The sequence below is a fragment of the Mytilus californianus genome, unplaced genomic scaffold, assembly GCF_021869535.1.
Source record: "Mytilus californianus isolate M0D057914Y unplaced genomic scaffold, xbMytCali1.0.p SCAF_6, whole genome shotgun sequence".
Lineage (NCBI taxonomy): Eukaryota > Metazoa > Mollusca > Bivalvia > Mytilida > Mytilidae > Mytilus > Mytilus californianus.
The window spans coordinates 98,644,879-98,672,587 of NW_026262712.1; the positions used below are offsets into that span (position 1 = coordinate 98,644,879).

Here is a 27,709-nt window from a genome sequence, read left to right on the forward strand (position 1 = left end):
ACAGAAAACAATAGGTCCATACACACAATTAGTTAGGTCATCAGCTGATAAGGGGAAATAATATTCATGCTGATAGGTTAGTGCAAGGTACTGTGTTAAATAGAACAACTTAGTGGCATGCTTAGTATTCCTATTAGTAGGGTTGGTACAGGTAAAGATATGATTTTATAGAATTGAAGAGGTTGTGCATGCGTAGATTCTGGAAATTGTACTGTGATGAAAAGATAGGAGAAATTACGGGTAAACATAAAGTTGGGTGTTGTGTTATAGAATAAATGAGAATGTGTTAAAAAGAAACTAGGGTACTTTTTGTTTAATGTGGTCTGAATTTGGTGAAGCGTGCGAGAAAAATCATGCTTTGGAACGAGGACAGGAGAAATTCGACCTTCAACCATTCAACCAAGGATCGAAAAGCATTCTGTGACTGAAGTAAGTTAGAATTCAAGACATTCAAATTGTTAGTTTGGGGATTCGAATCTGTGAAATATTCACCATGGATTGTTCCGTTGAAACTATTGCTAGTTGAAATTAATTAGCAATTGTCTGAGTTTCTAATGAATTGTTCTTAATACCCTGCATTTAATTGGATGTCCGTTTATCGATCACTCTCACAAAAGATGAAAGGTGATCACTATGTTGCTGGAGAGCTGCAGTGATACTTCTTGATTTTGCATTTAATTGACTCAAATAATTTAGTCTGCGGTACTAATATTTTAATCGCTTGTATTGTTTCTTTCAAATCAAGTTCCATAGAGTCATGTAAATGCTCAATAAAATGTATCATACTATTCATATTTGAGTAGTTCTCATAAGAACAAATTGGCAATTCAGCAATGTGGATTTCTTTAGGTCTTGGTATGTCTATCTAGAAGGTGTGTAACCATGCTTCTTTGCTTAGTTATATCTTTGCGTCTGAGCGAAACACTACTCTATAGTCGAGTCTTCAAATATCATCCTGAGAAGGAGAAGGTGAGGTTGACGCAACAACAGAAAACTAACTTATAACGACTATATAGATAAGAAGGAGACTTTTCCGAATAGTTAAAGAATGACCTACAATGATATCAAATGCAGAAAGTTATATATAGATATAAGAAGATGTAGTATGAGTGCCAATGAGACAACTCTCCATCCAAGTCAAAATTCATAAAAGTAAACCATATAAGGTCAAAGTACGGTCTTCAACATGGAGCCTTGGCTCACACCGAACAGCAATCTATAAAGGACCCCAAACATTACTAGTGTAAATTATTCAAACGGGAAAACCAAAGTTCCAATCTATATAAAAAAAAACGTGAAACGAAAAACACTTATGAACCACATCAATAACGACAACTACTGAACATCAGATTCCTTACTTATGACAGGTGCAAACAATTGCAGCTGGTTCAAACGTTTTAATGGTACCACACCTTTACCCTTATCTGGAACAATAGTGTAACATCACAACATAGAAAGACACATAATAAAATATTAATTTAAATGGCTTAATATGCCAATTTTAAGGTGGCTGAAAGTTGACGTCTCAACATATTTGTGTACTTTTAGAAAAACAAGATCTATAGAAAATGTGCGTACTCTATCTGTTTTATCATGTTTTATCATGTCTTAATTTGTCTTTTTCGTTTCATTCTGAAGTGTCATCTTATGTGCAATCTTAATGTTTGACAGGAATTGGTCGATGTACACTCCTGTGTCCTGTGGCAAGTGGTCCTTTGGCTCTAAGGCAATATCAAATTGCATTTTCATCTCCTGGTCAAACAAAATGTAAAATGGAGAAAAACCATTATAATACCTGGGATTAGAAAAGGCCAGTTGTCATGGGTTTCATTTCAGTGAGTTCGAAGTGATTGAGCATGCATGTGATTTGTCTCAAAGACAGTGCTATTTGTGTTAGAGTGGTTAGATGTGGTATGATGTTGAGTGATTTAGAGGATTTCACACGTGGCCTTGACAATCGTTGACATGAAGGGCTGGACACGGTCACTCAGCAAAACCATTGGGTACCCAAATCTAGAGACAACTCCTGTGTATAGATTATCGGCTATTTCCTTTAAAGTTTGGGTTTTCATTGGAAATGCCTCACACCATCTACTAAAGACAACAATGACCAATAATATGTACTCGTTACCTTGGGAGGTTTAAGTAAGGGAATCAAGAATATCTATATGCCGTCTATCATACAGGAACTTCATAGGAAGAAAGTTAAGAAGTTAGCAATATCCTTTAACTTTACGTTCCTCTATATGTTCTCTCACTAAATAATACAAAATTTGGTGACTATGTTGAACGAATCTATCCCATCGAACTAGAGATAAAGAATACTACAGATACAGTTAAGTCTGCCTTGACTTACATCTAGAAATTGACAATGAGGGTCGGTTGAAAACAAAACTTTACGACAAAAGAGATGATTTTAGCTTCCCAATTGTGAATTTTCCATTTCTATGTAGCAATATTCCAGCAGCGGCTGCATACGCAGTATATATCTCCGAATTGATACGATATTCCCAGGCTTGTATTTCCTATCATGATTTCCTTGAAAGAGGATTGCTGCTCACAAGGAAGCTATTAAACCAAGAGTTCCAAATGGTGAAGTTGAAATCATCCCTTCGTAAATTTTACGGACGCCATCACGAGTTGGTTGATCGTTATGGAATAACCGTTTCACAGATGATATCGGATATGTTCCTTATGTCGTACCTACAATACCCTTCTCTTTTCATGAATGTGACCTACCGAATTAGACTATTTACCGGATTTGTAATAACATAAGCAACACGACGGGTGCCACATGTGGAGCAGGATTTGCTTACTCTTCCGGAGCACCTGAGATCACCCCCAGTTTTTGGTGGGGTTCGTGTTGCTTTGTCTTCAGTTTTCTATGTTCTGTCATCTGTACTATTATTTGTCTGTTTGTCTTTTTATTTTTGGCCATGGCGTTGTCAGTTTGTTATCAATCTATGAATTTGACTGTCCCTCAGGAATCTTTCGTCCCTCTTCTATCAAAGCGACCAACTCGATGCATCTCGGTAAGAGGGGGATTGCAATTTTGCTTGACCCTTTGACACCTATCACAGGATTTTAAATAGTTTGTGATATCTTAATGCATACTTTTCCACCCATAATTTTGTATAAGAGAATTGCTAACTTTGTCATTACTAAAATGTCTTCCTGCTGCCAATGAATCATTGCAGATTGCAGAATTTAAGTCGAAGAGATTTAGAAAGAGCTATTTGTTTGATTCTTCTAAAATCAGGGCCCATGCCTTTGTATCTTTTCTGATACCAATGGAATTAAGTATAAACAGCAAAAAGGATAGGAAATTCTTGGCATTCTGTTGGGTGTTCAGAAGCATAATAAACGTGTAATACCACCAAATCATAGTACGTCACATCCGGTTTCATTCGAAAACGGGTAGAAAAAAATATTCCTTTGAATTAGATAGTTGTAGGAAGTTTATCATACATTTCATTGCAGTTAAAAAAAACTGTGTCATAGACATATATATCCTGGGTGTTTCAAAGCACCATTATTTTTTTATTTGGTGTTTCTATATAATATTTTGGAAATTTGAGGTTACATGGTTATTACAGCTTGTACATAGGGAAGAATAAGGGTAACCATTTGATTGGTTTACTTCCAGTGATGGTTATTTTCTTATATGCAATGACACATTATGTGAATTTTTTTTCTTCATTTCTGGACAGGATTAAACGTTACTCATGACAAGTATTTCTTTATTTGAAACAAAGACAAATTCTACACTTTTTTGGAAAAGTGCAAATTTAACAAGGACTTTATCTAATAGGGGGAAATCAATGGTTGTATTACACCTTGAAATTAACTTCGACTCCGAACTGCACATCTGAATTCAGATTCAGATCTCAAGTTTTCTCAAGAAACAGAGGAATCAAAAGAGTTGAAAGAAGATAAACCCTGCTATTGAGTTGGTAAAGAAGGAGTGTCAATTTAAGCAGCTCGAAAAGGATTGTGTACACGACTAAGACAAACAGCTACAACATTACTTTTCCAGGACGATGAATGATGTCAAAATTAAGATCTGGAAGTTTAAAAGCCCATCTAGAAACACTTCCAGTGTGCTTAGCTGACTTTAAACACACTAGAGCATTATCATCTGTAATGACAGTGAAAGTACTGTTAGCCAGATAAGGACGAAAAGTTTCAACTCCTTTGAAATCAGTAAAGCTCTTTTTTCAGATGTGGAATAATTGCGTTCTTCCTTTGTTAAAGATTTATTACCGTAGACAATAGCATATTCTTTGTTTTCAGAGTTAAGCTGCCCTAGCACATAGCGGTATCAAAATCATCACATTCAAGAATAAAAAGTGCGTCTAAATCTGGATAACTAAGAACAGAAGCATTGACAAGGGCATGCTTGATAGTGTCAAAGGCTGTTTGACATTTTGGAGTCCACTTCAGTGTTGTAGGCTGGTCTTTGTAAAGTAAAGTGTTTAAAGGAAATACAATCTTAGAATGATCCTTAATGAAGCGACGCTAGTAGTTTGCCATGCCTTGAAAGATTTTTAACTGTTTTTGTGTTTGTTGGGTAGCAAACTTGCTGATACATGTAGCACTAGTTTTAGCTGGATCTACTTTGACGCCTTCTCTAAAAATGATATGACCCCAAAACATAGTTTCCTTCACTGCAAAATGGCACTTATTAGGTTGAAGTTTCAAATTGGCATACCTCACCCAATCAAACCAGTTGAAATCATCTTCGAAGGTACCAGAGAAAATGAGATTGGTATCAACATATACCAATCCAAATTTGTTGGGACCCCATAGAACACGAGACATCATAGCTTGAAAGGTGATAGGACTGTTCATTAAACCAAAAGGCATCCTCTTAAATTGGTAGATTCCTGTCTTTGTGATAAAAGCACTTATATACTTGCTCTAGTCAATTAGAGGGACCTGATGAAATTCAGACTTTACATCGACGCATGCTAACTACTGAGCCATAACCTCTTCAATTGCATCAAATACACTCTCCATATGGGGTAAGAGGAATATCTGAGGACTACTAAGGGCATTTACTTTCCTGTAATCAATCGTCATCCTCATCTCCCTTGATTTCATGAAGCACATGACGACAAGTGAAGCCAAATTAGAAATTAGGGTTCGATAATGTCATTATCAAGACGTTCTTTTATCTGCCTATCTTGTTCTGCTCGAACTTTTGGAGTCTTCCTATAAGAAGGCGATATAAAAGGTTTTGCACCAGGAACTATGTGGTGGTTATATAAATGGGTGCCTCCTAGCTCTTTAACAGAATTCACATAGATGGACCTGTTTTTCTGAAAAAAAGTTTTTGTTTTTCACTCAAAGTCAGACAAGCACCAGTAAGATCAAACGTCATGTCGTCAGACTCTGATTTAGAAGTGATAGGGAAGGAAGAAGTTTCTGTTGATTGCTTTTCATCTATAGAGTGAAATTCATCAGTGTTGAAAAGTAAAATCTTCGCAATCCCTGTGTGTGATCTTAGCTGAGTGTGCAGTGGCTTTTAAAAGCTTTAAATGAGCTTTGCAAATATGGATTTTTACTAAACAGTTAACCACAACTACACTCTGAAAAAATTGAGGAAAAGCATCATGAGGTTCTAATAGCACTGTGCTCATTTTGTCTTGTTTTGAGACAGATACCTGAATCAAGGTTTCAGAGTGTTTAGGAAGAGTAACCACCTGTTTTGTGCGAATCAAATGTGAATTTAAAGTGATAGATAATATTAAGATTATCTTTCAATTCTAAAGTGTAATCTTGTAAATTGAGGAAAGCTCAATGTTTCTTCATGAATTCAGCACCTAGAAAGAGGGAAGTTAGTAAAGAACATGTACTGTTTGAGTAATCAGTTTATTGCCTATATGAAGAGTAATTGATAGTTTGCCAATGTATTAATGACACTTTAGCATATGCAGTTTTATTTAAAAGATTTCTATTTATGACAGTAATATTTGCACCTGTATCTATCAAAGCTTTTGTTTTGGTTGTGCCTATGCTATGATGGCATAAAATGTGCATTTGTCTGAATCTAAAGAAATAGTTGTACGAACTTCCTTATTTGTAGCTTGTTTGTCATTTTCATGACATTCATTTTTAACATCCTTGTGCCTACTCTTAAACTGTTGCCTAAAGGAAGGCTCGAATCACTATTGCCTATTCCATTGTGACACATTTTGGTTTCCCTTTCTATAACTGAAATGACCTTGTTTGCCACATTTACGACATAACTTTTTGTAAGCGGAACAAATTGACCTTGATTTTCATAACTTAGCACAGCCAATGCTGGATCCAGGTGGACCGTTTCTCATTACTGGTCTTTTACTTTGTATTGGCATTATTGTGAATAATCATGTTTAGCATTATTTCTAGAATTATCAGAATTTTGTTGTTATTGAGTCTAATCACTTCGAAATTTTATCCGTGATTTTATCTTCAATTGAAGAAACAGAAATGGTTTTAAAATTGAGTTTTCAACGTTATATTGTTGAGGTTGTACCATGTTAACTGTCATCTCAGCTGTAATTGATTTGGTAAGCAAGTCTGACTTGGATACAGGCTTTGAGGCACAACAATTGGTTGAATTTGTGGGTTTAAAACTCTATATATTTATTTCACCAAAAAAATTCTGAAACACTGTTTGTATTGTTGTAATTTAGTGATCTATGAAGGTATTGATATATCGGTTCATTTTCCTGTTGTCTCAGATATGTCAATCCAATATCTTTTTGTTTGTGTTGTTTTGACCGGTTAAGAAATGAGAGTTTAATATTGTCTAATGACGATTATGTTGTAATGTCAATCATTTTGAACCATTGTTTAGCAATACCGCATAAATAAAAGAGTAAGACAAGAATCGCATCACATTCTGCCATTCTTTGGCGTTTTATGTAGGCACGAAAACTTGCCCACCATTGAACTGCATCAGTGCACCATAATATTGCCTAAGGTTAACCATAATGTCGAATTCACTACTTATACTACCTGGGGTGAGGGTCTATGGTTACCCTGCCCTGTAGCTGAGGCTTGAACTGATGGCGGCGCATGCTGCACTGCAACTGGTAGAGTTAATTCTAGTGAGGTAGATATGATTGTGGTAGATTTTGCTTAGGTGGAGGTGGTGGTGGTAGATTCTGCAGAGGTTGAGACTGAGGTGGTATATTCAGCAGAGGAAGAGGTTGATTCTATAGCTTAACTTCCGCTATAGGTTGATCCATTATCACAGCGTTTTCTGGTTGCATATTGGCTGAAGATCTTAACCAGTAGCCCATGGAATTATTTCACTTGCAGTCTGTTGTCTTCTTGCTGGGATCTTTCGGTCCTCCGCCAATTGTCAACCAAAGGTTTTGGGTGTGTTTGTGTTCGTTTTAGAGTTTGAACAAGAGTGCGACAGAAAGATAAAAGAGTGGCTTTATATGATTTTCAGCTATGACAAGATAATCTTGTTGACAAGAGTCTTTTGACAGGCCTGTAAATAGTCAAATATGTTTACTGAGAATATTCTTTATTCACTACAATCTAATGGTCAGGTGATTCATACATAATAACAATACTACATAATGAAATATAAAACATCACAATAAAATGAATAAATCAGATACTAGTATTATGATTTCTACAATAACAAATCATAGCTTTATATTCGTACTAAAGTTAAGAACTGTGAAGTTTCCAGCTATTTCATCTTGAACGATGTGAACTCTGAAGCGTTTGAATGATTTCTAAATTATGCAAGATGATATTCATGGAATTTGCAGTTTACAAGTAAACAAATTATAAACTTGTCATTTATACTACTTTAAAAAACCAAATATCTTTAATAATAACTTCATCTTATCTCAGAAACATTAACTATTAAAAAAGTATTTACAGTATAACACAGCTGTAATCTATTAATTATAGAAAAGCAAACATTTGTAAACAGATCTGCATATCAGGGGGAGATTACTGTGTTAGCTTAATCTTGGGACTAGCTCACATACTAAAAATAATAACATGGGGGACAGTATACATCTACCATATATAACACAACAAATGAAGTTCAATAAATGCATTTACTTTGAACGAAAAAACTATATAAAAAAAATGGGAATCTTATTGAATAAGAAAACAGGTGCGAACAATGGGCTTTCAATTTATGTATGTATGTTTGGGTTGACATATTCGTTCTTAGGAGATCCCCTCGAAAACTGCGATGGTACAGTGGTGACCATGAACATTCCGTAACAGGAGGAACGGAGATGTGTCACTAACATTTGTACAACCCACCACCAAGGACAAATACCCAATCCAACACTACGGGAGTGCTAAGACACCAGGTAGTCTGTTATTATGGCGGCGGAAGCCGAAGTACTTGGAGAGAACCATGGGGTTACTCGGCGGTAACAGACAACCCGAACAGATATCTGAAGATTGTGTGTTGGAGGGTGACATCGGTCTTTACCATTAGACCACCAACCCACCAATGAGATAAACAGAAAACATCAGTTTACTAGCTCAGAGAGCTTTTTGGCAACTAATGCACAAAGCTTTGAATGATATGGTTCTACCACCTACCATTGTTCACAAATAATGGATAAACTGCAAATTCAGACATATTATTTGCTCATGAAGTTTTACGGAAGAGCTTATTTGAAACTAATGGAGACATTCTGATTAACAAAAAATTTATATCTATTTGAACAAAAAAGTGTGTGAGAATCTTATGTAATAAAATCTGCCACTTAAGGTATAACAAAGAGATAAATAATTCTTAATTAAATATCTGGGGCCTAGCTTTCGAAAGTATCTTATGACTAAGACACGTCTTACAAAAATGTATGATGGTCTTATGACATATTATAGTCGTAAGATATGTTTTCAAAAGTGTCGTCAGTTCCGATATGTCATAACTTTTATCTTAAACTTAAGACGCCTAGCGACCTAGCTTATGGTGGTCTTATGATTATCATAAACGTTACGACATCATGTGAAAGAAAGAATATGGCTGCTGTTTACATGCACATTCGTGGACGAGCTGAAAACGTACTCCGAAACAGATTTCTTCCGAGACAGAAATAACCTACTAGATTATATGGATGATGAACAAATAGTACGTATATATAGACTTTCACGCCCATTGATACTTGACTTATGTAGAATGTTTGAAAATGACTTAGCAATGCCAACAGCAAGATCTCGTGCTTTTCCAGTGTCATTTCAGATCATTGTAGCACTCAGGTTTTATGCCACTGGAAGCTTTCAGATGGTAAATGCAGATGTACATAATATATCCAGGCAAAGCGTATCTTAAATTACTAGAAGTGATGTTACCTCATGTTTAAAGAGAGTTTTCAGAAACTATATAAATATGCCAACTGACGAGGCTGGATTTCACAATATTATGAGGGGTTATTATGAAAAGACTAACTTTCCAAATGTAGTTGGTGCCATCGACGGCACACATTTGAATAAAATCTACAACAGAGGACGAACACCTCTATGTAAATGGAAAAAACTACCATTCTAATAACGTGTAAGCAGTTTATGATTCTAATATGAAGTTTTTGAACATTGTCGCAAAATACTCTGGTGCCACTCATGACTCTTTTATTCAAACCAATTCAAACATTTATGAATTATTCAACTCGAGAGAGATTGGCATTGGATGGCTTTTAGGGGATAGTGGCTATCCATTACGACCATGGTTGATGACTCCTCTTCTAAATGCAAGTACTGAATCTGAGGAACGCTATAATAGGGGACATATGAGGGCAAGATGTTTTGTGGAAAAGAGCTTTTTTTCGAACAGCGGTATACTACTGTTGCCTTTATTTGGTTTGTTGAAGTTGAGGTTCAGATGCTTCACAATAGTACTGGAACACTTTTGTACGGAGCTGCAAAAAGCTGTGACATTACCGTTGGTGTAGCAGTTCTGCACAATATGTGCCTTTACCAGCGCATTCCACTACCTCCAGATGAAAATCAATGTGGTCGTGGACATATAGGAAGGCAACAGTACTGTGGTAATCTGAACGATTGCGCAAATGTACGCAGAAGACTTATAAATTGGCGCTTTTCCAGATAATATACATTTTCTGTAATATTTTTTTATGTTTCAATTTTTATTTGCGTTTAATGCTTATCCTAAATACCATATTTGTTTTCTACATTTGAATTTTATATATAGTTTCTAGTACTACATGTAGTATATGGAGATGCAAAAACAAATCTTAACTTTCATGTTATCATAAAGCGACAACACTTCTTCAATAAAGATATTGTTAATGGATGTAAAACAAACGATAATCATTCATTTTATATTATGTAAATGTTAATGTTATACCTTTAAAATCATACAACGTAATGAAAAATTGGATACATTTTAAATACATAACACACATTACTACAAACACGCTTCAGAAAACAAATAAGAATCACAGCTGCTTTCTGACCTATTGGTAGGCATACACTGGTTAGACATCTGAAAGATGGTTGGTTGTGTTGTGCATAGCTCTGCTATGTGTAACTGCTGCCTTGACCATTCCAAATTATACCTACCCTTTTCCATTAAGGTTTTCCTTTTCTATCTCTAGTTTCTGCATCTTTAACTTGTACATGTATTTTTCTACCTCGTATCTAATTTTTTTCTATCTGTAACCTTTCTTTCTCGACTTTTGACCTCTCGTTTTCAATTTTAATAAGGCGCAAGGTTTCATTTTCCTTCTGAAATTTCTTTGTCGGTATGTACAATTTTGCAACTTTACTTGAATATGGCATATACTGGGTAACTATCACATCATAAACAGCAGCATCATCGTCTGACGAAATAAGAGGAACGACTAAAAGAAAAGATAGGTATTTTTATTTCAAATCAGCAGATAAGAAGCACTCTATAAATGATGTGAAATGATACTTTTTTCCGTTCATCAATGAAATGTTAAGATTAAAAATGATTATGAACTGTGTATTCATACACCATAACCAACCTTTTATGTTCATGGGTATAAAACCTTTAAAGGTAGATCTGTAACGTTATACTTTTTTTCTGAGCAACTCTTCTGGGAATATTAATTGAAAAAATACTTTTCTGGGTTGAAAATATTTTACCAAGTAATATTCAATATACAACATAAATATCAAAAGCATGAAATTAATGGATTAAACAATGACAAAAATAAGTGTTGTAAAATGTATTCAAAAATAAAAAAAAATCCTTTTAAAATCTAGGGCAGATAATCATATTAAATTTGATTAGACAATTTGTGTTTTATTTCTATTTTGCAAGAAAAAAGTATTCACAATTAAATAATACCTCATGTATAATAATACATGAACTCGAACATCTATAATTTATAAGATATATTAAAAAACTAAATTTTAAACATATAATCACATTTTAATTTAATTTTTATTTCCTATATACTAATCATGTTAATTATAAAGAAAAAAAATATTCATAAATAACATTAATGGTAATAATTATTACTGTCATCCTTATTCTTCAGAAGAAGTTTAAAGTTATTTTTAACATTTATTCAAATAATTACTTAACATAACGAAAATATGTCCACGTATGACAGTCATAAGAGCATCATATGTATGAATATCTTAGGACAGCTTTGATTTACATCCTATGACATATCATATGATCATCGTATGATGGTCATAAATTTGTCCTTAGATATATCTTAATATGGCATATCTTAGGATACTTTCGAAAACCAGGCCCCAGTTTCTTATGTCCTAGAGAATTTCTGAATATAACAAAGAATAAATAAATTTTCCAGCTGTAACAAAACTTTTCATTAAAAAAATATTGCGAAAGAAAAATTCATATATTGAAATAAAGCTCTTTCTAAATAAAATTCAAATAGGAATTTTTTATTCAAAATCACATTGTGACAACTCTACTAAATAATAGATTCCATAATGTTATTTGTACCTGTCACAAGTACGAAATTATATTAAAATATGAACATCTTTAACAGCTAAAACAGATTACTGAAATGTAGCAGTTACAGAGACATTCAGTATGTATTTTAATTTTGCAATACTAGTGCATCACTATTGAAATCCAACACATTTGCCACGAGCGGGGTTTGAACTCACAACCTCAGTGTTGACAGGCTAGTGATAACGGTTAATAATGGACTATTTCTTTTATTTTTTCTCTTAGACCACTTAGTGACCGAGACCTCAGTACTTTTGATGTTACTGTCTAATAAAAGTATTTGTACCAATTTTTTTTTGCAAACATGTATATTTGAACCATGAATGTACAACATTTACTTTGCCATGGTAAAACATTAAATTATATAATGAATGTGCTAAGGCTTTCAGAAAGTCAGAGTTCTATTTCAACAGAAGTTGTCTTACGGAAGATCATCTTTCCCACATTGAAAGGACATTGGCATAACGGCAGATTGAAATATTATACATGCACAATCATAATATTATCGTGACCATGGTTACCATGAATTTAAACCTAAAGATAGCTGTGACATTCTGTATGAATTGGTTGTATGTCATCTTCACAATTTATGTCTTAAAAAACTTTAACCACAGGCTGAAACTAAAAAATACGACGCCGATGCCACCGATGAAATCTTGGATCGCTACTGTATGTTTGGCTTTCACGACATAGACATAGACATAGACATAGACGTTCATGACGTAATCTCAGTTGGTGGCACTAACCTGTATATATATAGTAAATTCTGACAAAAAGAATGCAATAAAAAGTGTAATCCGTGACCACCAATTACATAAACAAACTGTGATAACTAAAAGTTCTCAGATTTGTCATGTGAAATTTGATCATTGATAATGAAACTTTTAAATTCGTGATCTCAGATTTAAATAATAGTTTGTATAGGTCACAAATGGCCTCTCGGTATATTATATTAAATATCATATCATAGTTAAAATGAAGTAGATATAAGCAATTTTAGGCAACCGTAAGGCCTACAGCAATAAGAAAAAAAACCCAAACCGTAAGGTCATCTATTAAAGGGCACGACATGAAAAATATGAAACTATTCAATTGAGAAATCTAACGGCCTAATGTATAACAAAAAAATTTACAAAAAACAAATATGACAGACATGAACCAACGACAACCACTGAACTACATGCTCCTGACTTGGGACAGACACAGAGAATGTGGCGAGGTTAAACCTGTTTGTGAACGCTCAACTCTATAAAAATTCATTATGTGTAAAGGTATGATTTGAGCAAAGAATATAAGGAAGAATTTTGTGTCAATTTGAAAAGAAAGGGAAGATAACTGAAAACATTTCTTTCTCTGCAACAAATGCTATTTTAAACTTCATTACATTTTTCCGGGATAAGAGTACCTAAATATCAAATAAAATTTTAGGCTCAAGTTTTCACAATAGCAAATTCTAGATAAGTGTAGCAATTATTATTCATTATTTCTGCTAATTGTGTTGTATTTTGTACGTTTTGCAAACAAAGTTTGGAGGTATGCAGGATATGAAAATTATATAAGACATCAGCTATAAGAGTACCAACGGATAAAGATAATGTGCAGCTTCATTTTTTATTCAACTAAGATAAAGTGTAATCTTTATTTCTATTTAATGTATTTTAATATGTCGTGCAATCAAAGTTTGTGGTATACACCAATCATTCTGTCGGCTCGACTTTCCTTTTAGAAACGTTAAAGTATGTTAAAAGGCATATGTGAGCAGTTCGCACAGAATATAAGGATTTTATATGGTGTCAGTTTGGAAAGATAAAGGAGACAGTTGAAAACATCGCAGCCGCATACTCTTTTCAGTCAACAAATATTAACCCGTCATATGACTTTTCGGGATAAGAGTAATGACTTCTAAAGTTTAGTTGCAGGATTAAATTTTCAGACTTATTCGGATGAAAGTAATCCAAAAATATTGCAATATTCTATCTTGATTTCTGTACATTGTGTCTTAATCTTATATGCCTTCCAGACAAATTTGAAGCTATATAGTATCAACATGACTGTCCGTATAAAACACGTTTGAATTTTAAACATAATTAAGATGTGAGCAGTTGCGAAGCATATAAAAATCAATACAGTGTCTTATTTGGACGAAAAAGGGACAACTGACAGCATCGCAGCTTCTAAATAAAAATAAGTAGATGTGGTAATGATTACCAATGAGACTAGTTGAACTATCCATCAAAGCTCTAATGGTACGGACCTCTTTCCCTGCAACACATATTTCCTCTGTATACCATATTTCCCAGGTAAGACATAAAAAAGAAAAACTGTAGACCAAATTTCATAAGATTAATTCAATTCAAGGTAAATTCGTAAAAAAGCAAATAGTATCCACAGAATATAAAAAATAAAAAGTGTTTGTATTGCAGACCTACTTTGTCAGATGAAGCTGTAATCAAATTAAGTGTTAATAAGTTTTGATTTGTCTCTATATAGTGAGCCGTCTCTTAGGAGCCGAGGGTTTGCAGGGGCGGAGTGCATAGGATTTGACGATGGCGGAGGAATTGCATCATCTTTTTTTTTTTGTAATTTTGCAAAAGCAGCTATTGGTCGATATTCGGTCATATGAGTACTTACTCTTGTTTCAAGGATAAGAGTATTGACAAACAGATGTTCAGAAGCAGCTATATAGTGTGTCATGTATTTCCGAGAAAAAAATATTTTCTGTATTTTTCGGATATGGATTTGTTTTTCTCTATCAAACTCAATGTGCAAGCTACCTAAAATGAACAAGTGACACCTAAGAGGGTAGAATAGTTAACCTGAGCAATACATCTTGCATTGCTGATCATTTTACAGTTTCGACTTATTTGTTATAGTTTGCAAAAAAGGGTACGACGTCGACCTCACATTAAAGGAAATAAGTTAAATTTGTTTTTCATTAAATTTAACCTTTAAATATTTATAATGAAGTTCATTCAATCTTGATTTGCATGTTTGTGTTGAAATGTGCAGTTTAATAATTATATATATTACTTAAAGTCTATGCATCCAGAGTAATACGTTTACGTTCAAGAGTGATACGTTCACAGTGAATACGTTGCAGTTGTCTCCCTGTCCATTAGATATAATTTTTTTAACGAATTCTTCCTTTACAAATCAGGATTAACTAAATTTTTGTGTATTTTCCTCCACCTATTATAATACTACATATTCAAAAACATTTAGTCCTCTTCTTCAAATCCTCTCAAAATATCTACTATAAAATACTTTTCTTTGTTAGAAAATATTATATAAATGTTTTGTTTTCTGGTTAAAGGTTAATTTCCATGTAAAATTCCTGGATAAGTGTATGATAGACATCATGTAACGTTGCAGCAACCGTCGCACGTCTTTGTCCATCCGGGTCAATTTAGCAATGAAATACACTCGACTTCATTCATACAGCCGAAACGGCGTTTTGCATTTGCGCCGATCTGCATTTCATTAGCACCGATTTTTTCTTTCATATCGCGCCGATTTTTTATTTCATTTGCGCCGATTATTTTTTTCATTTGGGCCGATTTTTTTACAGGTAAATTAAAGATGATGTTATTTTTCATTTATCATCATAGACCTCTTCCGTTAGCCGGTTGTATACATGTTATGAATTGTCAATCAATTGGGATAGCCATTTACCAATGTCACTTAATTTGTCTTTATATTATGTGCTCAGCCCAACAGACTTGATTTTCATCCACCAGTTCGGAGCCAGATGAAAACGACAACAATATATTCTACATTGTGAAAAAGCATCCATAATTGCGTTATGCATTGCTTGTTCAAAGTCAATTGCATAACCTCGGCCACAAAGGAAAGTTGTTTTTGACCGGCAGAGATCGCAAATTATTTTCCACATCACTTCATAACACTGTTCATCTTTCGCTGGTAAAAGGGCGTAAACTAGAGGTACGTAGTTTCCATTTTTACATCCGTATTTAGTATATAACTGATAAAAGTATTTTGGACAGCACTTAAAAGTTCCGTCTTTAAATATTGCAGACATATCATTGCAATTTTGCCAGAGACAGTCAAGATTGAGGTGTGTAGAAAAATAAGTATACCTTTCTCGCGATCATTGCACTGACCTTCCGATATGTATGGCCAGTATTAAAAAATGTACTCACCTATGTCAAACTGTAAATGCAATGAATAAAATCGGCGCAAATGAAAAAATGAAATCGGCGTAAATGAAAAAATGAAATAGGCGCAAATGAAAGAATGACAATTTAAAAAATATGCTCAAATGTCATACGCCCAACCGAAAAACTATGACAACGTTTTCTGTGCGTACAAATAGTTTTACCTTCTATTTCATTTTATTTCATATTCTCAAAAAAAAAACATCATATTGTTTTAATAAAATTGCCAGTGAAAACTGACATATATTGTTAAGACACTTAGCTTGTGAGAGATTGAATGTTGACTTTTAAACATCTCATTTTATTGTGTGTTGGGTTGCCGTCTTTTTAACCTTTTCGCGACATCTCAATTCATTCGTGATAATTATTACTCTTGTTGATGATATAGCAATTAATTATTTTAAGGAGCAAGCGAATTTGAAAATTTCTAGTTAGTTTCTTTGTTAAATTATGTCATGCATAATGAAAAAAAAAATATCTATGTATCTATAAACTTTCAGTAAATGGAAGTTGGGGATATTGGAGTGCATGGAATGATTGTACAGTATCGTGTGGTGGTGGCCAAAGGTTAAGATACAGAATTTGCAATAATCCTCCTGCATCCGGTGGTGGTTCAACATGTAGTGGTGACAATAAGGAGTCCGAGAATTGTTCTAATAATAAATGTCCAGGTATTTTATAACGTAATGCGCAGTAGAATGTATACTTAATGTCAATAGCATGTTTTAAAAATCAACCAACCCCCTTAATAATACATTTTCGAATCAAATCAAATATTTTATTGGATAAAGCACATATACTAAATATAACATTGCGTATTCCAAGTGAACAACATACATGGCATATACAAAATGACAAATAATGTAAATAAAACATAATGCATAATAAGTGAAAAATTATGATATGCCTTAAGTAGATATAAGAAGATGTGGTATGAGTGCCAATGAGACAACTCTCCATCCAAGTCAAAATTTATAAAAGTAAACCATTATAGGTCACAGTACGGTCTTCAACACGGAGCCTTGGCTCACACCGAACAGTAAGCTATAAAGGGCCCCAAAAAATTACTAGTGTAAAACCATTCAAACGGGAAAACCAACGGTCTAATCTATATAAAAAACGAGAAACGAGAAACACTTATGAACCACATCAACAAACGACAACTACTGAACATCAGATTCCTGACTTAGGACAGGTGCAAACAAATGCAGCGGGTTTAAACGTTTTAATGGTACCAAACCTTCACCCTTTTTCTGAAACAATAGTGTAACATCACAACATAGAAAGACACACTATAAAATATCCACTGAAATAGCTTAACTCAATCAAAGGACATATTAACACCATTGTTAAGGTTTATTCCCGATTATCCCACTTTTTTAAATTTAAGTTTTTTGACAAGTTTATTAATACATTCAGGCACACATTGTGTGCAACAAGAGCAACATGATATAGTATACAAAATTATAAATTGTTCAATAAATATGACAAAGAAAAAATAAAACGCAACCCTTTTATCACTACGGGTGAAAAAGAGGTTTTCATTATTTGTGAAATATGTTCAGGATATTTCTAGCGTAGAATAAAAAAATATCAAGATAGATATCATAATTAATAGAGTGTGTATGCACTTCGCATTGAAGATAATATTGGCCAGGTTTTACAAATCAGCTAGGTATGTCAAAATTAATTCTGTTCCGCTGAAGACTTTTCTGTTTTTTGGGTATTGGACGATTCCATGGAATATGAGTGGGTCGGGTTGAGTTTATGAATGAACTTTTATCGGATATATTATCGGCCTCATGAATTTGGGTGTTTCTGTTCTGTATTTCTTTGTAATCCGTGTGTTTTGGTTCTTTGTCATCATTTGGTTTGTATAGTTCTCCTTCTATGAAAAGTTTATCTCTTACAAATACAGCCTTCTTTCGGTCTTTCTTTGCCTGGTTTAACACAGGATATAGGTTGATATAATTTTTACCTGAAATTGCGCTCTGACAGAAATATTTGTCCTCTTTAATTTGTGACAGTTCTTCATCACTAACTGTTTATCTTTCAAATTAAGATACAAATTTAGCCATTATAATTCTTTGATTATTTTGTCTTTGCTTTCCAAAACGATGTACTGAGGAGAAATTGATTTGTTTAACGATTCCAAGTTTTTTGCGAATTACATCCTTTACAGTGTTCTCTGTATCACCATTTGGTTCCTGTTTTATTCCGGATATAATTATATTGTTATTCATTGATCGCCATTCTAACACTTCAACATCACTCTCAGGATTTGTCAATCGCTCATAGACGCATTTTATATCGAATGTGTTTTCTTTATCGCTATTTACTTCTTCTAGCAATGGTATTTTCGACATATTTTCTTTCCAGCGATCTATAATATATATATATATGCACAACCGTACCCATTTGTTCTACATTATCATCAATCATTTTATTTCGGTTAAAAACAATTTCGCATTTCTGTTCAACATTTTCAATTCGTGTTACCATTGAATCTAATTTCCCCTCAAGTTGGGATATCATAGTAACGCGCAAGCTTTCCGCATTGTGTCTGGAGATCAACCACAACAGCTAGTACAGAGTTCAATATAGTGATAGTTTTGGTGTCGAATTCTTTGTAGTCCGACATTGTTATTCAAAATACATGTAATACAGTTATTGTTTTTGCAATTGAACGTTGAAAGAACAATGGAGAACAAGTAATCATCACTAACGCGACGACGTTAGCAACGCTCTTGAAGTGAACAAAATATTCAGAATAATCTTCATTATTGGCCTAAAATCTCCGAAGTTGTTGAAAAATTAATTTTACCGTTCAAATAAAATCCTTAAAATTCAGAGTTTTTGCAGGTGCAAGAAAAGCATGACTGTCGTCACCAGTACATCCGGGTTAATGATAAAGCACATATACTAAATATGACATTGCGTATTCCAGGTGAACAACATACATGGCATATACAAAATGACAAATAATGTAAATAAAACATAAGGCATAATAAGTGAAAAATTATGATATGCTATAAGGTTTATTCCCAATTATCCCCCTTTTTTAAATTTAAGAGTTCTCACTATCCCACATCAAAAGTTTCACATTATTTTATGATGTAACTGTTCTTAAATAAACAAGGTAACTGGTGTTTATTTGCTTAAATAAACAAGAATTGAATATTGCATGTTCAAACTATTGTTTTATATTTATATTATCAATGTTTAAAATATGATTGTTAAACAAATCATCAGTTTAATGCACTTTTGATTAAATGATATAACATTTCTGAGTAATGACATATACTTATAATGTTACGTTTATTCATACGTTTTTAAATAAATTCAGAAATGATGCATGAAAATTATAAAAATGTATATTCCATTTACACTGTACACTCTACGCCACTTATTGACGGAAAGATGCTTCAACTCAGTCTTTGCACTTTTACCATGGAAGTCAGAGGATATTTACAATATTGATGATTGCTTGCAAAACACTTAGCTTGTGAGAGATTGAATGTCGACTTTTAAACATCTCATTTTATTGTGTGTTGGGTTGCCGTCTTTTTAACCTTTTCGCGACATCTCAATTCATTCATGACAATTATTACTCTTGTTGGTTTTTTGTATTAATTGAATAAAGATGATATAGCAATTAATAATTTTCAGGAGCAAGCGAATTTGAAAATTTCTAGTAAGTTTCTTTGTTAAATTATGTCATGCATAATGAAAAAAAAATATCTATTTATCTATAAACTTTCAGTAAATGGAAGTTGGGGATATTGGAGTGCATGGAATGAGTGTACAGTATCGTGTGGTGGTGGCCAAAGGTTAAGATACAGAATTTGCAATAATCCTCCTGCATCCGGTGGTGGTTCAACATGTAGTGGTGACAATAAGGAGGCCGACAATTGTTCTAATAATAAATGTCCAGGTATTTTATAACGTAATGCGCAGTAGAATGTATACTTAATGTCAATAGCATGTTTTAAATTCAACCAACCCCCTTAATAATAAATTTTCAAATCAAATCAAATATCTTATTGAATAAAGCACATATACTAAATATAACATTGCGTATTCTAAGTGAACAACATACATGGCATATACAAAATGACAAATAATGTAAATAAAACATAATGCATAATAAGTGAAAAATTATGATATGCTATAAGGTTTATTCCCGATTATCCCACTTTTTTAAATTTAAGTTTTTTGACAAGTTTATTAATACACTCAGGCGCACATAATGTGCAACAAGAGCAACATGATATAGTATACAAAATAATAAATTGTTCAATAAATATGACAAAGAAAAAATAAAACGCAACCCTTTTATCACTACGGGTGAAAAAGAGGTTTTCATTATTTGTGAAATATGTTCAGGATATTTCTAGCGTAGAATAAAAAAAAATCAAGATAGATATCATAATTAATAGAGTGTGTATGCACTTCGCATTGAAGATAATATTGGCCAGGTTTTACGAATCAGCCAGGTATGTCAAAATTAATTCTGTTCCGCTGAAGACTTTTCTGTTTTTTGGGTATTGGACGATTCCATGGAATATTAGTGGGTCGGGTTGAGTTTATGAATGAACTTTTATCGGATACATTATCGGCTTCATGAATTTGGGTGTTTCTGTTCTGTATTTCTTTGTAATCCGTGTGTTTTGGTTCTTTGTCATCATTTGGTTTGTATAGTTCTCCTATGAAAAGTTTATCTCTTACAAATACAGCCTTCTTTCGGTCTGTCTTTGCCTGGTTTAACACAGGATATAGGTTGATATAATTTTTACCTGAAATTGAGCTCTGACAGAAATATTTGTCCTCTTTAATTTGTGACAGTTCTTCATCACTAACTGATTATCTTTCAAATTAAGATACAAATTTAGCCATTATAATTCTTTGATTATTTTGTCTTTGCTTTCCAAAACGATGTACTGAGGAGAAATTGATATGTTTAACGATTCCAAGTTTTTTGCGAATTACATCCTTTACAGTGTTCTCTGTATCACCATTTGGTTCCTGTTTTATTCCAAATATAATTATATTGTTATTCATTGATCGCCATTCTAACTCTTCAACATCACTCTCAGGATTTGTCAATCGCTCATCGACGCATTTTATATCGAATGTGTTTTCTTTATCGCTATTTACTTCTTCTAACAATGATATTTTCGACATATTTTCTTTCCAGCGATCTATAACTTTATGCACAACCGTACCCATTTGTTCTACATTTTCATCAATCATTTTATTTCGGTTAAAAACAATTTCGCACTTCTGTTCAACATTTTCAATTCGTGTTACCATTTAATCTAATTTCCCCTCAAGTTGGGATATCATAGTAACGCGCAAGCTTTCCGCATTGTGTCTGGAGATCTGCCACAACAGCTAGTACAGAGTTCAATATAGTGATTGTTTTGGTGTCGAATTCTTTGTAGTCCGACATTGTTATTCAAAATACATGTAATACAATTATTGTTTTTGCAATTGAATGTTGAAAGAACAATGGAGAACAATTAATCACCACTAACAACGCGACGACGTTCGCAACGCTCTTGAAGTGAACAAAATATTCAGAATAATCTTCATTATTGGCCTAAAATCTGCGAAGTTGTTAAAAATTAATTTTACCGTTCAAATAAAATCCTTAAAATTTAGAGTTTTTGCAGGTGCAAAAAAAAACATGACTGTCCTCACCAGTACATCCGGGTTAATGATAAAGCACATATACTAAATATGACATTGCGTATTCCAGGTGAACAACATACATGGCATATACAAAATGACAAATAATGTATATAAAACATAAGGCATAATAAGTGAAAAATTATGATATGCTATAAGGTTTATTCCCAATTATCCCCCTTTTTTAAATTTAAGAGTTCTCACTATCCCACATCAAAAGTTTCACATTATTTTATGATGTAACTGTTCTTAAATAAACAAGGTAACTGGTGTTTATTTGCTTAAATAAACAAGAATTGAATATTGCATGTTCAAACTATTATTTTATATTTATATTATCAATTTTTAAAATATGATTGTTTAACAAATCATCAGTTTAATGCACTTTTGATTAAATGATATAACATTTCTGAGTAATGACATATTTTTATAATGTTACGTTTATTTATACGTTTTTAAATAAATTCAGAAATGATGCATGCAAATTAAAAAAATGTATATTCCATTTACACTGTACACCCTACGCCAATTATTGACGGAAAGATGCTTCCACTCAGTCTTTGCACTTTTACCATGGAAGTCAGAGGATATTTACAATATTGATGATTGCTTGCACGCAATGTAAGATTTACCCGACTGCAACAACTTTTTTTATTGATTACGAAGCTGCTGTCCAAACTTCTGCTAGATCATCCTTTGCAGGGATCACTATTCAAGGTGTTTTTTGTTTTGCTTTACACAGTGTATTTGGCGTAAAGTGCAGTCAACAGGACTCGTCACCAACTATAAAGGAGTACCTGACATACATTAACTTTTAAACAGGGCAGCCGTTCTTCTTCTTGTACCACATGATGTACCAAGCCGGGAGGAGGGTTGATGGGGTGTCAAAAGTAAATAAATGTTGTGTGACAATCTGGAATATGTTTGTGGGACAATTAGGAAGCTTTAAATGTGGGACAATCGGGAATTGCTTTGATAGTGATTAGTTAGTTTTTACAATGTGTAGCAGGTAATTAAGGTGGTTTATTTGACTTATTCTCATTTTGCCTTAGCTGTTAAAATCTTTATATATAATCCATTTTGCCTTCGTACAAATTTTCAGGTAAAAAAGAATTAACTAAGGCAAAATGGGAATATGTGTAAACAATATTATTAAGTTTCTTTTTTGTATTGCAATTAGTTGATATTTGTTATTTTAATGTCAAAATCTGAAGGAAATACTTTCTAAAAAAAGATGTTTTTTTATGTCTTCCCGGTTGTCACACTTTGTGAATAATTCTTTTTATAGTGGCTCATCTTTTTTAAAAATGTTATTTTTTGGGGTACGGTACTAGCTGCATAAAGAGATCATGGTTGGTCCCGCTTTCTCCTCCTACAGTTACATCATCATACCAGGGACAGTCTATACTAACTATATAATATAGAAAGTCCTTGATCATACATACTGATAAATGGTTAGGCCGGAGCATCATTTGTATCTTACAGATAGTGTAACAATTTCAAGTTATATGCCAACATCAATGTTTGTCAAATCTAAAATTTGTGGAACTATACTTATGTATATATGGCAGACTAGAACGGGGGGGGGGGCATTGTCCATATCTAGTATCTACATATGTGATATATTTTGTGAATAAAGTCTTTGTTCTTGTTTCTTAGAGATGACCAATATGTAATGGAATATTTCATGTTTTACTGAATAGAATAACGAAAAATATCATACAATCATAACAACCATTTGCTTTCTGAATCAGCAACCGAATTACAAGCACAATTTTAAATAAGCATACAAATGTTATCTTATATAATTAGCACAATTTTAAAGATTTTTTTTTTTAATGTGTTTTTTTTTTTAAGTTTCTGTTATATATGTAAACAAGTCTGTGAAAAAAAAACATGTTTTTTTGTTCCATAAAACTTTTTACGTTGCATAATGTAAAGGATAATTGAATTATTAAGATTTTTAATTGCAAGATAATTCATACAATTACAACTGTTATTAAATGAAACAAAAAAATATTTCAGGAGAATCAACTTTCCTCCTGACAAATGTTATTAATGTAGATTTTTTTTCTGATTTCACAACTTTTGAAATCATAGAAATGTTCAATTTTATTTATTAAATACAAAAAAAAACTCAAAATTCACATTTCGCCTAAGTGTTTCTTTTTACCTTTTTTACCCGGAATTCACAGCTAAGGCGAAATGGGAACACACCGTTTATTTGCCTTTATTTACTCCTGGTTTTCCTGTATTTGTTATACCAACTATCTTTTAGTAAAGAAATAAAAAAAGACAAAAGATTTAATGAGCATAAAATTGTTCCAAGAACATAGTCTATTTATTTTTGTGCGCCAATCTTTTAGGTGGCTGGTGGTGCGGGGTCCTGTGAAGTAGTGGTTCCATTTCCGTGCATTTCGCCAAATACACAGTGTAAAGTGGAAGAATCAGCCTTTCACGGTTATCCCTTGGGAACACTGTGCGTATTGCGTTGTTATTGCTGTCTCGTAATCGATAAATACTGTTTTTAGTTGACATTGTAACTAATGTATATGGCTGAAGAAGAGTAAAATTTTAAATGACACATATTTATTCTTAAGATGCATTATTTACTTTTAACATATTTTTTTAGAATGTACCAACACAAATGATCTGTCAAATAATTGACATTTTTGTATTTTATTTTTCAAATTCAGTACATTTTCCTGGTGATTTAAAATTATGTCTTTAATTTGTCAAATTAAGAAACATTTTGGGGTTTTTTCTTTTAATATTTGTTAAATTCAATAACACATTTGGTAAATTTATAAAATATGCTTGCAAATTTTCCTTGATTTAATAGTAGATTTAAGTCGAAGAGCATTGAGGACCCAAAATTCCAAAAAGTTGTGCCAAATACGACTAAGGTAATCTATGCCTGGGATAAGAAAATCCTTACTAGTATTTCAAATAATTCATACTTTTGCAAACAGTTGATTAATAAAAATGACCATAAAATTGATATTCATGTCAACACCGAAGTGCTGACTAGTGGGATGGTGATACCCTCGGGAACGAAACGTCATACAGCAGTGGCATCGACCAGTGGTGTTAATAATTATCAAAGGTACCAGGCTCATAATTTGATACGCCAGACGCGCGTTTCGTCTTTATAAGACTCATCAGTGACGCTCAGATAAAAATAGCTAGAAAGCCAAACAAGTATAAAGTTGAAGAGCATTGAGGACCCAAAATTCCAAAAAGTTGTGCCAAATACGGCTAAGGCAATCTATGCCTGGGATAAGAGAATCCTTAGTATTTCGAATAATTCATACTTTTGCAAACAGTTTACTTATAAAAATGACCATAAAATTACAAGTTTCCATGATATGAAACGCCACAGCTGTCTTGTTACTCAGCTATTACGTTATATATACGGTGTTTTGATATTGCTCATTATGGAATAGTCATTACTTAATTATATTCCGATATTATATGCTATGGTTTCGTATTAACTTGATATAGTTTTGTCATTACTTGGATTAGATTAAACAAGAGTTTAAAACACGCAGGAAAGTAAAAGGTGTACACGACTTAATTGTTTTTTTGCATACTTCTATATTGTATTTCCAGAGAAGGTTTGGTACCATTAAAACGTTTAATCCCGCTGCAATTGTTTGCATCTGTCCTAAGTCAGGAATCTGATGTTCAGTAGTTGTCGTTTGTTTATGTGGTTCATAAGTGTTTCTCGTTTCTCGTTTTTTATATAGATTAAACCATTGGTTGTACCGTTTGAATGGTTTTGCACTAGTAATTTTTGGGGCCCTTTATAGCTTGCTGTTCGGTGTGAGCCAAGGCTCCGTGTTCACGATTGCACATTGACCTATAATGGTTTACTTTTATAAATTGTGACTTGGATGGAGAGTTGTCTCATTGGCACTTATAACTCATCTTCCTATATCTATTTGAATATTTTCCCCGCAACCAATATAATAAAAAGAAGATAAATTATAATGAAAGTCTGGAAAAAATGTATAATGGGGCGTTCACCTGCAAAGTAAATTGAAAAATAATTGTCAAATTCAAAACATGAAAGATATCTCAAATGATACGTATGATGCATGAAGGTATGAGATACGTGTGTTTATACGTGATCTTAAGTCAGTGACAATAAAGGCGGTAATCTAGAAAACCACGTGATAAATAAGATTTCTATCATTTTTTGTCATGATAAAATTATTTTATATAGACGAAAATGCCAATGTGTGATTTTGAAAGTCTTGGAATACTTTGTTGGAACTTGAGCAACGTATGTAATCAAATTCAATAGATGACAATAACCAGTGCCATTAGGTCCGTCCGTCGAGTTACGTACGTATGTCATTATATTGGAAATCTCTAGTAAGTAATGAAAAAACCTTATCAAGTCAATACGAAACATTATCACGTATTCCATATTGAGTTATATCAAAACATCATAACGTAATTTCAAAACCATATTATCCCAGTACAGATGCTTATTAAGACCAAACAACAAATTGGCAGTATTTTGCCACAGCCTTTAATATCATTATTCTCAAAATTTATACATATTGTATATACTGATTCAATATATGTTGTTACCGAAAATTGCTGGCAACCGAACTGTCAGTGATATGTAATTGAACATAACACCATAAATGATGCTAACTGAAAAATAAGTTTACCCGCAGATCGCTGATTATGGCAACCGTACTGTCATATATATAAATTACTACCACAGATAACGGCAAGATTAAAACAATTTGGAAATCACCGTGTGAACACAGGTGATGGATCGAAACCCTTACATTGTTCATCTGATGTAAATGATCCTATTCATAAAACAAAATGTTTTTTGATGTAGCGAATTATGTAGATCACAGGCTTAGTAAGATCAAAGTCTTTGTTGGAAAGTTCGATAACTTCGATCCGACGTCTTCACATATCCTGTCTGTCCAAATGGCCAAATACATATAGGTTTATCATCACCTGAAATTATAAATTACAACACAGCAGTATCTTATTAGTGCAGCGGCTACACGCATATTTCAGAAGAATTGTGCCCATCCTGCTACAAGCATGAAATTTGGCATTAACCTTCCTCAACCATTACTCGTTGTTGATGTGTTACATGTTTGTTTTTCTTTCCATTTTTTGTACATAAATTAGGCCGTTGGTGTTCTCGTTTGAATTGTTTTAAATTTGTCATTTCGGGGCTTTTTAATGCTGACTATGCGGTATTGGCTTTGCTCAATGTTGAAAGCCGTACGTTGACCTATAGTTGTCGATTTGTGTGTCATTGGGTCTTTTGTAGAGAGTTGGCAATCATACCACATCTTCTTTTTTATATCATCAGTTATCTGCATTTTGTTTGTACATCTTGCTGAAGGCTGCTTTCTAGGAATACACTAAGAATGAGGAAGTTGATCCTAAAATTTGACATGGAGGAGTGTTGCGTGTATATGTCCACAGAAAGACCTCAGTTCCATTACTGATTGCTAACTCTGAAACTTGAATTAGATGCCCTCATTTTCATCAGAGCCACAAGAGAAGGACATTTTAAACTGTTCATAGATGCACTTACTAGAATCATCCCTTGGTTCTATGCACTTGATCATATCTACTACTCCAAAATGGTTACCGGTTCTTGTTTGTGATATGACAGCTCTTTCCTCTGCCAATCCTGATGCTTTTGTTTTTATCAGGGAAATGTGTTGTTCACAAAACAAAAAGAAAGTTTCTGCAAAAGCAATAGACCATGCTCATGAGCAGAACATTGCAATGATAAAGTCTGATGGTGGTGCAGTTAGATTAACTGAATATCCTGTTACGGCGATGGATGATTGCAGGGCCTAATATGGCAAGGTTGACAATAGAGTTTGAGAGCACT

At 33.3% G+C, this 27,709-nt stretch overlaps 1 protein-coding gene across 2 annotated transcripts in view; it reads left to right on the top strand.

Annotated features, from left to right (window-relative positions):
• Positions 1–27,709, top strand: part of LOC127705438 (receptor-type tyrosine-protein phosphatase mu-like) — a 145,123-nt gene that overhangs the window by 65,907 nt on the left and 51,507 nt on the right. The window contains exons 3-4 of one of the 2 annotated variants that reach the window (XM_052209753.1): positions 16,629–16,799; positions 19,892–20,062. In XM_052209753.1, the coding sequence (XP_052065713.1) occupies positions 16,629–16,799; positions 19,892–20,062 (342 nt within the window). The remainder of the gene's footprint in view (positions 1–16,628; positions 16,800–19,891; positions 20,063–27,709) is intronic. The other variant, XM_052209754.1, reaches the window with a different exon arrangement.